Here is an 11130-nt window from a genome sequence, read left to right as displayed (position 1 = left end):
AATTTGTTCTGAGATGCTCTGAAACATGTGAGGCCACCTGAGAGCTGCAGGTTAGTCTGCAGTCATGCGTGTGGCACTCATCCACACATGCAGCATAAATCCCTGTGGATCATCAGCTAACGTGGGCGCCGGTGTGTGTTTCCTTCATAAACGCTACTTCAGCGCTGGGACAGCAGCCTCCTGAAGCAATTATTCCTGGATGGAGAGTGTTGTTTAGCAGTAATCCCTTCATTTCCCTCTCAGCTACATGTGGCACCCATAATGTTGCTTTAGCCTCTCTGACCAGGAAAACCAAACAGTGAGAGACAGACGTCTTCGCTTCGCTGTTGCTCCTCTGAATATGTTCACAAGTTGACCCCGGAATGTTTTTGTCCAACCTGAATCACCATGTCACAAACACTGGGATCCATGAAGCGATCAACCCCCTGCATTTCACAGCCAAGAAAATGTGTGCCAATATACAGATTGATGGATTTCATGTTTGTGTTTTATCGTCAAAGCAAACACCTGCACTGGAATTCTCAGTAAAGGGGTTTTGGTTTTTTTTTGGTGCTTATTTTATTACTTTATTGCTAAACCAAAGCAGCAGAGTAAGTAATACTTTTATTAAATGATTGTAAAAGGTTTCTGGCTTGGAGCCCCGGCTGGAGCACAGGGTCTGTCTGGGTGAGTCTGCATGTTCTCCCTGTGCCTGCGTGGGTTCTCTCCGGTACTCTGGCTTCCTCCCACAGGAATATGGTTTGCATCTTTTTGCTCTCCAATATTTGGTTTGTCACAAATTGCTGACAGATGTTCTGATATTTCTTGGCATTTTCTGTGTTGCTGAAAGACATCAAGTGAATCCAAAGGGGTCAAAGATGAATACTGAATAAGCAAAATACTACTGTTTGATCAGTATTCCGTAATTTTCTGTCAGTACTGTACATATTAACCATTTGCAATAAAGGTTTGAGGGAAAAAAAAGTCATAAATGTGTCGCCTGATGATGACGTACGCCCCGGTTCTGCTCTGGTGTTTTTCGCTCAGAGAAGTTTAAATTTCTTCACCAGAGAAGGCGGCGGACCCTGTCGGCGAAAGTTGAAGGTTTGCTAGAAATAATCAGCCAGTTTTACATGTGTGTTACAGGTGTTGACGGGCTTTTCTTCACCCGGTGGAACTGCAATGTTTACACGGTTAGCCAGGCTAAGCTAGGCTAAGCTAGCTCCCGCTGTGTTTATCAGAATCGACTCTCGTTCCTGTTCTTCGCGCTGGGTATTTTCTGAAAGCGTTCGTTTGATTTCTAACAACTGAATCCCGGCTTGTGTTTGTCGGTGTCAGCTGATTTGTTCCTGCCAGCTCCGCCAAGCCAGCTCGTCGGTCTGTTTGCGTGTTAGCAGTTAGCAGCTAGCAGCGGGACGTCAGACCCCCCTACTGAGGTCCAGAGCGCCTTCCACTGTGGACACCTGAACTGAGTTCAGACCAAGTCATCAGAACTAAACCACAGCTGACATGGACCTCGGAACTTCTCTCTGTCACAATGTTTGGTTCGGTTTGAGCTGCATTTCCACAGGTTTTGCGATTCACCATTAGAAGAGGTCGTTGTTGTCATTTTAAGTAGATACAACATACATGGTACAAGTAGTGGTAAGTTAGTTTTCTTTGTAGATGAGCATAATTACCAAGAATAGTCTCACCTGTGTAGAAGTACACACCGTAGGAATCAGAGATATTCAGGTGTTATGTTGTCTTTTGCTTGCTCTGATGTCTCAACCTGCAGGACACGGATGTGATACCACGTTGATCCTAAACACTCAGTGGAGGAGCTGCTCAATTTCCTGTGTACGATGCAGTTTCAGAGCAGAGAAGAAGAGTTGATTTCCTGCGTGTGCTGGTAGTCAGAGCTCAGAGGGCTGCGCGAGTGTCCTGATGGATGCCGTTAGAAACGCACTCATTCCTCTTAGTGAAAACCAGTGCAGACTTTGTTAGCTGATGATGCCGACTGGTGCAGCTGTAGTTTGTGTAACCAAGCCATGTTTGATGAGGATGAGTGGAGCTGTCAGTCGGGGCCTGGTGCTCCCTCTGCTCAGGTGATGTGATCATCCCACAGGCCGTCCTGGGGCTGCCTCAGCTGGGCTGAAGTGGTGACCAGCGTCTCTCCTGTACCTGCTCATCAAACGGGGAGTTCCTGCAGCCGCGTGGGTATTTCTGGGTGAAGCAGGTGTGAGAGGGATGTTGTTAAAGATGAAACATGTGTCTGGTCATTAGCATCCAGGTAACAGACGTGTCGGCTACCTGTACTTACAGCTGATGAGAGGTTGAGTCGTACTTCCAGAGGCGTGATGACACGGTTGCTCCACGCCGGAATAATCACTGACAGCAGCTCCGCTCACGTCGCTCGTTACACCGGCGAAGGCAGCTGGTGTTTAAACAATTACGTAACGGTTACTGGATCCTTCGAGCTGCCCTGTGGGGTTCATGTCACCTGGCCAGTAGCAACATTACTGGATCAATCTACATGTCAGAGCATCTCTGACTTCTCCACGCCATGTAGTGTTTTTCTACCGAGGTTCTCATTTGCCATGTGTTTTTCTTTTTTGATATTCTATTTCTAAATGTTTGATTTTGTCATAATTCGACCAGCCTTGAATATGATCGAATTTAGGGAACGTGGGATCTTGGTTTGCTTCTGGCCTGCGTCCTACCATTGTGCCCCCCTCCCTCCGCCTCCCTGGCATTGGTGCCCCTGGTTTACAACATGAATACAACGGCTTTCAGTGCAGCAGCTGTGTGCTCGCGCGCTGCTCCTTCCACATACTGTCTCCACGTTGGTGCAGAAGTTTCCAGAGTGGGAGGCTCAGTGACTGGAAGTGCAGGAATGTTACCGTAAAGGACATCGTGGAGGACAAGCTCTGAATGAGGAGAATGTTCAGACATACAGTGGTTGACTGTCTCCCACCTTCCCAGAGTCTGAAGTGTGTGGTGTTGTCAAGTCATCTGAAGCTGTGAGGCCTGGCTTGTGTTCTCTGGGGGAGCCTTCTAGCTCCTGGCCAAGCCTTATGGGGTCTCTGATGGGTTACAGATCCGTTCCCCCTCCAGAGGCTCCATTATGACTTCCATTCTCTCCGGAACAATAACTCGGCCTCCTGCACACATCAACCCTTAGCACGTCACAGTTGCTGCTGTAAAACCAGAAACACATTCAGGAGCTCTGCTTCCCCCAAGTGTTTCAGGGTCATCTCCCAGCATGCCCCAGTTTATGACGAATCATCACCATAGCCTGATCCATACTGGCAGGGCCCGCCCCCCCGCTGAGGAGGGAGCTGTTCTCTGCTCAGCTTAGCTTGGGAATTCTGACAGCAGCTGCGTTCCACCTTAAAAACACAGGAATGTGTTCTCCTAGTAGAACATCTGGTACCCTCGTCTCCAAGTCAGTGAGCTGAAATCAGGCGTGTGGTTCCCAGCAGCTGCAGATGTTTGAAGGCTGGGCTCCACCACACACTCACCTTGCTCAGCAGTAACACACACCTTTGATGATCAAGGGTTTTATCCATGCAAACTAAAGTTCTGTCGTCCAATAGCAGCAATTTAACCATATTTGCTTATTCGGAAGTGTGATGATGATGATGGCGATGATGACAGGAGGTTTAGCTGGACGGGGGTCACCGCTGTGAGGGAGGTGATGATGATGATGGTGCCAGGAACATGATGTCAGAACAGCTGTGGCGTTATGACATTTCTGAAACCCCTCCAGCAGTCAGGACCGACCGCCGGCACTGCCAGACACGAGCTTGTCAACAAGTTGGCCTTGAGGATTCTGGGTAATATCTGTAGTGGACCACTTCCATTATTTTTTGGCGAACCCGCTTAAAAGAACACATCAGCTGTTTGGGAACATCTTATTGCCCATCGTCCTCCAGAAGCAGACAGGAAGACCTAGAACCTTCTCTAGTCTGTTGACGACTACTGCTGGACACACCAACTTCTTGAACCTGAGCTAGTTGATGCTAACACTTCCCACTCACTACCATTAGATGTGCGAAGCTAATTAGCGGTCAGCTATTCACACAGATCCAGGAGATCTGATTGTTGATTCTGAGTTTGTTCTGTCTCTTGTGTCTGTGTTTGTTCTGCAGGGATGCACACGTCGGTTCATAAAATCCACATCTCCTCAATTCCTGACTCCTCTTACTTCCTGCAAGTGGACATGAGGGGGCGGGGCTTAGGGTCAGGCTTCCAGCTGCTGCTCACTGACGGCCAATCTGCTTGGAGAGGAGAAGGTAAAACTCAGCCAGCTTGACCTCTTGACCTCCACGTCCAACCTGACAGATTTATGCTCCACTGATGCTTGGACAGCCTCACCTGTGTGACCACACACACTTTCCTCACGCCGCCCATGCACGTTTAAGTGTGAACCGTCGTTGACCTTTTCAGCTGCACTGACCGCTGCAATCTGGGGAAGATTTATGACACTAAACCTACAGCAGCCTGAACGCTCAGGTGAGGGTCACTAGGAAAACCTCCCTGAGGGACACAAAACTGTCAAACTTTATCTGTCTGATATCTTGACAGCTCCTACGCCTCATTTACATCCCATCACTGTCAAGTGTCTCCTGACCAGGTAAAGTCCAGATGAGATTTGAGACTATCTGGACTAGAACCGGGCCAAACTAGAAACCTGAAGTGAGTGAATCAGTCAGGTTGACCGTGCAGCGGTCAAGGGTTGGTGCTTCAGATCGGTTTCTGCTCTTGCAGCAGGATCGAGCTGTTCTGGATGATGCTGTCAAGTGTGTGTTGTCATTGACGTTCTCACAGCTGTATTTACGGGTGTTTCACCTGCAGGGGGCGTGTTGTGTGTTTGGAGTTCCAGTGCAGATCCATTAAAACGCCTCTGTTTCACATCAGTCATCAGAGAGTCCTTATGTCATTCCTCTAGACCAGACTCCCTTTAGAAAACCACTGATTTTACTGCAGACTGAGTCTGACAGTTGCTTTGTGAGTCAGCTGGATTCAGGCGATAACGCGAGAACCCATCTCGCCAGGCCTCAGGTCATGTATTTGTTTCTGCATCAAAACTGGTGAAGCCAATCAGTGTTTTAGGGAGGAGTTGGTGTCAGGGGCGTGGTTTAGGTGTGAGGACAGCAAGACAGTTGGTTCCTGTGGAGGTTAGTATTGTTGCATTGGATACATCGGAACTGGAAAAGATAATCAGTGGATTGTGCCGGTATTGTAGTTCCAGTGAGGCAAATTTTAGTGGCATCACTATAGCAACTGCAGATGAGCTCTTAAAGTCCTGTAATTGAAATTACAGACACGCCCACAGCACAAAGAGCTCAACGTTATCGCTCTCACGACGGGCTGGTCCATCGCTCACGCACATTTCCATTTCACTTCCATGATTTCATGTCTGTGCATTAATTCAGGTCTTTTTCATGGTTTGTCCTTGCAGTGAGTGACGTGGCAGTGTGTGAGGAGGCGGAGGAGCTGGAGATGCAAATGGAGAAGTACATCCAGGACCTCCAGCAGGCGCTGATGGGGACAGAAAGCTCCGCCTCTTACAGCTTCACCCTGACGCCGTCTCCACCGAAGCACTGCTCCACTTTCACGCTGACGTACGAGAAGGTTCAGAAGGACATCTCGGTGAGTCGAAGACGCAAGCTGGACTTCAGCGTCAAACGTTGTCTGCAGTGGTCATGTTGTGTAAATGGAGCTGATTGGTGTTGCCAGGCAGGATCCGTCCTTCGTCACGCCTCATTGTCCTATTTTCCTGATCGGTTTTGGCATCAACATCATTGATGGTTAAGTCTCCATTTAAAGCAGTGAATCTAAAGTTCAAATCTTTTTTTCATTTTTGAACTTTACCAGAGTTTGACTTCTATAAATGGCTGCTTCTTTACACATTGACACAAACTTTAAACAAGTTTCATTCAGTCTCTGTCTCTGTTTTTCCATCATTTTCTCAATGAATGAAGAAAAAACAAAGGTTAGGAATCTGTTTTGGGCGTGAAAATGGCAAGTGCCTGGAAACCTGAGATTATTTCTCCTTTTGTTCTGTGTGGTCGGTACGGAGGAAAGTATCTCTTGAGAACCAATGTCCCGGTGACAGAAGCCATGTCCCTCAGCCCCAGACTGAGAACGTTCTTCTGTTTTATAGAGAATCTGATCAGTCGGTTCATCAGTCATAGAAAACTGATGTGATTTAGCTGTGAGACAACAGGATGAGTGTGTTTAGCAACCGGATGAGTGTTCTCCGTCCAGGGTCACGTATGTCAACACATCCAGTCCTGATTCCGACACAAAGCCACTGTTGCCATGGTGATTATGACAGAGTGGAAACCCAAATGTGTCTGTTGGAGAGTTTTTTTAAATCGAAAGTTTGAATTTACAGAAGTGTGCTGTGTTGTGTCACCGTTTTCTTGCTCAACATTAAAAAAACCAAAACACTAAGTCATGTGTCATACGGCGATGAGTCATAATGAAAGACTTTGTTCTACCGTTCCCTCTAATCACAGCTCTCATTCACACTGCAAAACACCGGGAGAACCCAGAGGTCCCTCTGACAGGTGCAGGTGTTACCTGCCGTGGGCGGCATCCCAAGCATGTGTGTGTCTGGTGTTCTGTTGCTCTGCTGAGTTCCACCTCCGATGTTCCACACCGTGGCAGGAGTCTGAACCCAGAGATGAGGCCCCACTGCAGGCCTGGTTGGATCTAGACTCTGCTAGCGTTTGATTTACATATTTAACAACGAGCCATAGGCAAGCTCAGGTATCAGCAAGCGTCTCAGTGGAAAAGCCCTGTCAGTGACCCCATGAGGACACAATGAGGAGTTCTAGTTCGCCAAAAATACACTTGAAACATTTCCTACATTTCTTTTATTGTGAGTCTGGCAAACTTTAGCTGAACTGGTCGGCGAAGGGCCACAACCATAAGGTGTGTTTTTGAGTGATTTGGGTTTTTTTAACCGTTGGTTTGACAGCTAATCCGGAACGCCAGTGACGTTGTAGGGGCAAAGCTGGACTCTGACGGTGGGGACAGAGAGGAGGATGTTGTCTAAACTCCACACAGTCTTGGACAGCATCCACCACCCCTCCATCAAGTCCTGGTTCAACACAGGAGCACATTCAGTGCTAGACTCAGCCCACCTAAATGCACCACAGAGCGCCACAGGAAGTCATTCTCACCTGTGGCCATCAAACTCTTTGACTCCTCCCTCTGAGGGATTCACACATTCTGCAGTGGACCTCATGTCATTACTGAACTGAGCAATCCTCTTTGTCATAACTACTGTGCTTTGCTCTTACCCTTTATCTTATTTCTTATTTCTTAAAGTCTGCACTTTTCTAGTTATTGTAATTGTAATTTCTTACTTCATCGTACTGTGAGAGCTTTAATAACTGGAACAACAGAATTTCCCCCCGGGATTAATAAAGTATTCTGATTCTGATAATCTGGTGAGCCTCACAGACGAGAGATTAGAACCGTCTGATAAAGGGTTGTTTTTTCTGATGATTTCTTTGTAACCCTGGCACAAGAGAGAGGATTGAAATGTCAACAAAAAAGTCTTAGTTTGGGCATCAGCGATGAGCCAAATGGTTTATCCATCAATTCTGGCCCAGAATATCACAGTGGCTGCACCCCTACATGCTGTTAGCATCACACGTCCCTGAGGAGCTGCAAAAAGACTGTTCAGGCGACTTTAACACTCCCGGAAAATGTGCGAAGTTGCCCTTTAATGACTTTAACGTTGTCCTTCTCTATATTGGCACCAGCGCTGGCAGTAAAAGCAGAGTAGGTGGTGGCGCGCGCGGAGGTTTCTCCCCAAATAAACGTGCCCAGCAGCTAATTAGTGTGAGTCAGAAACGGCTTTTGAAACAGTAGCGTCTCTATGACAACACCAGCCACTTCTGCCCACATCAACAGCGGTACAGCCAACAAGCTGCTGTGTCAGACGGCTTGACAGCACCCGGCTCCCCAGAGCCAGAGCGCTAATGCGAGTGGTCAGGTGGCAGCTGAGGTGCTGGTTGGGGTACATCTGAGAAGCGTTAATTCTCTCTGAGTGTACGATGAGGCAACAGCGGGAGGTGTTTAGGGGAGCAGGAGCTCCAAGGAGGTATTTCCACTTGGAGCAGCGTGTTATTCTGTTTAGTCTGAGCTTATTGACTTTCTTTGAGGCAGTGAAGTCATCGCTGGCAAATACTAGACACGGGTGAGTAAGCCAACATGACTAGAAGCACACAGGAGGGAAGACTAGAATAGCCTGGAGCCGAGATTAGCAGACGAAGGTTCAGGCCCATCTTCATCCCAGTGGTGTTGGAGCACGAGCGGCACCACCAGCAGGCGCTCACTGGTTAGAGGAAGCCAGTGGAGGCTTCATTCAGTCAGAAACGATTCAGTCTTGGTCATAGAACCCTTGAACCAAACTCGCACACACTGGACGCGTCCACAGCTGTTGAACAGACTGTTGTGGAAGTGGTTCAGAGAATAATGTCATCGTTTGGAATAATTATGTTCATATTCATATTTTTCATATGAGCCACATGAGGTCAGGTCTGGAATCTGTCTTATGCTCACCAGCCTCAGCTGCACTTCATGTGAAGAGCCAAGTGTCCGATGGCTGCATGCTAGCACGCTCAACTGAGATGGTGGTCACATTCAAGCTGACAGGATATTAGACGGAAATGTACATCACCATAAATGTAGGCGACGTAGAAACGCGCCTGTATGAAACTGAACAAATGCTTTGAAAGCTTGACGCGTCGAGCTGGTGCTGAGAGATGCATTTGCATGGCAACAGGTAAAATTCGGTGACACCAAATGACATGAGGTTTGCCAACTTGGTGTTCATCAGCAATTATTGGTTGGAAATATCAAGCGGTGATGACATCATCAAGGTCTCTGATGAGGAGCAGATGTCGCTGCCTCTCACCTGTACTGTGTTTCCCTGGTCCAGTTCAGGTTGGGTTCGGTTTCTCTGACCGTGGTACCGGAGCCGGCGGAGGCAGTGAGAGGGTTGCTGACTCACAGTCTGGAGCGAGGAAACAAACTGGAGCACCAGAACCAGAACCTAGAGGAGGAGAACCACAAACTGAGACGAGAGCACCAGCGCATCACGAGCGAGTACGAGTGCAGCGAGAACGTCTGACTTGGCTCGGTTCATTTAAAGGAGTATTTTAGGTCAGATGAAGAAGACCATCATGTTTCTGCTCGACGCTGATATAAAGCATGACTTTAACCAAGCAAACAGCTGACATGAGAACACACGGGAAAGATAAAAACACATCCATGAGACAAAATCCAGGCCTCAAGATGATCTGAGCTGGAGAGATCTTCTCCCTCTGATGAGAGCCAGCAAACACTGAGTGCATGATGTAACTGAGCCTCAGTCGAACTCTGGAGTCTTTTATTGTGTCTTCTTCTTCTTGTTGTCTGACTCTTTTCCTCTTTTTTAAAATTCTGAAATATTTAACAACATAGAAACTTCAGCAACTTTAGCAAATTGCTGCAAATAGCAAAGGGGGGCAGGGGACTGGAGCCTGTCCCAGTTGTCACTGGGTGAGAGGCGGGGCCACCCTGGACAGGTTGCCAGTCCATGGCAGGGCTTTATACACTCCTTTATGCACAATATTCAAACATCCTGGTTGACGACAGACAGGAGCATGAATGAGGGAGCCGTCTTGAAGAATTAATGACCTTTTGGTGACTTTCTCACCTCCAATAATCGTCATCGATCAGTGACGGTGGTGTGACGTTCATTTCAGGCTAAAGCGCTACACTGGCGGTAAGGAGGCCCTGGAGGCGGAGCTGTACTCTCGATTTGTTCTGGTCCTGAATGAGAAGAAAGCTAAACTCCGCAGTCTGCAGGAAGCCATCAAAGACCTACAGGAAGTGAGGTACGCTGCTGCTGCTGCTACTTTCTCTAGCGTAGTTTCGTTATTGGCGAATCATTGACCGCTGTGTGTCCACAAAGGTGATTTTAAATGATGTCATCATTGCAGACGTCTCAATCTAAGCATCTTTAGCTGAATCTGAATTATTGTATTTAACATTAATGCCACATGGAACTGAGACGAGCTTTTAAAAAAAAAAAAAAAACAGCAATTTTCATAACCGATTTATAGTTTCGGGGTTATTTAAAAAAAACAACCTAAAACAAAAAGACAGCATATAAAATCAATGAAGGAGCAGCTGAGGTCGCTCGTGCTCGTCATGTAATCATCATGCGTATCAAACAGACTGATTTAGTAACTAATCTACGATGCAGCCCCTTTCTTTCCTTTGTAAACAACTGATCATTCGTTATTGCTCTCCAGGAGGGTCATCGTTCTACCGTGACGTTTCTCTGTTGTCTCTTGGATGAAGTGACATGTGCATCAGTTACTGAATAGGAAAAAGAAAGAAAATCAAAGACTCTATAACTGCTGTACTTGAAGTGGTCCATGGCAACTCTGCTCCCGTGTGGGGGATCGGGACTCTGCATCAGCCAGTTTTTAACGACTCAGATGGGGGAAATACAGACTATACTAATACTGACTAGCATGCCGTGTCCTCTGGGTTCAGGAGCTCTGAGGGACAGAAGACCTCTGACCCGACAGCAGCCGAGGAGGATGAATATGGAGGAAGCACCGATGAGGAGCCAGAGGAAGTGCAGGCGACGGCGGCCTCCGCTCCACCTGCTCGCGGTAAGTGAAGCTCTGACACGTTTTCTTCACCATCTGACACCTGTTAACCTTCGGGTCATAAACAGTTAAGCTGGGCCGATGAGTGTGGAGGAGCTAAGATTTCATGACTCCAACACACCGGCATCATAGACAGCTGGGTGGGTGAATATCTGCTTGTGAACTCTCGAATCCTTTCAAATTAAACGTGCCCTCCTCTCACAACTCAGATCCTTTATCTCCAGGTTTCTGATCTGGATCCCATCGACATCCTCTCATCTGCTCTCACGCATCGGCCACATTTATCTTCGATCCTCCGACTCCGGGGACTGGAGGAACGCGACCCTGGTTCCAGTCCAGGTGTCAAACAAGCAGCTGATCTCTGCACTACACAGAGGTTCTGTAAAGGTGGGCCAGCTAATCGGAAGTGAACCCAAAATGAGCCGTCACACTCTCCGACCCTGAGGCCCATGTGACCTCAAACGGACATTCACCCAGA

General features: G+C 47.7%; 1 protein-coding gene across 4 annotated transcripts in view; it reads left to right on the top strand.

Annotated features, from left to right (window-relative positions):
• The first annotated feature begins 972 nt into the window (after nt 1-972).
• xrcc4 (X-ray repair complementing 4) overlaps nt 973-11130 on the top strand; it is a 21259-nt gene continuing 11101 nt past the window's right edge. The window contains exons 1-7 of one of the 4 annotated variants that reach the window (XM_086188399.1): nt 3418-3797; nt 4113-4256; nt 5426-5616; nt 8927-9093; nt 9735-9866; nt 10534-10655; nt 10877-11015. In XM_086188399.1, coding sequence (XP_086044525.1) covers nt 3707-3797; nt 4113-4256; nt 5426-5616; nt 8927-9093; nt 9735-9866; nt 10534-10655; nt 10877-10884 — 855 coding nt within the window. In that variant the 5' untranslated portion in view covers nt 3418-3706 and the 3' untranslated portion in view covers nt 10885-11015. Of the gene's footprint in view, nt 1084-3417; nt 3798-4112; nt 4257-5425; nt 5617-8926; nt 9094-9734; nt 9867-10533; nt 10656-10876; nt 11016-11130 lie in introns of those variants that run through there. The other 3 variants (XM_086188398.1, XM_086188397.1, XM_086188396.1) reach the window with 3 other exon arrangements.

This window comes from Aulostomus chinensis, chromosome 19, assembly GCF_037954235.1.
Source record: "Aulostomus chinensis isolate RoL2024-O1b breed Wild chromosome 19, RoL_Achi_v1.0, whole genome shotgun sequence".
In the NCBI taxonomy this organism is placed as follows: Eukaryota; Metazoa; Chordata; class Actinopteri; order Syngnathiformes; family Aulostomidae; genus Aulostomus; species Aulostomus chinensis.
The sequence above is the reverse complement of the archived record's forward strand: the minus strand, read 5'-3'. Positions and strand labels throughout refer to the sequence as shown.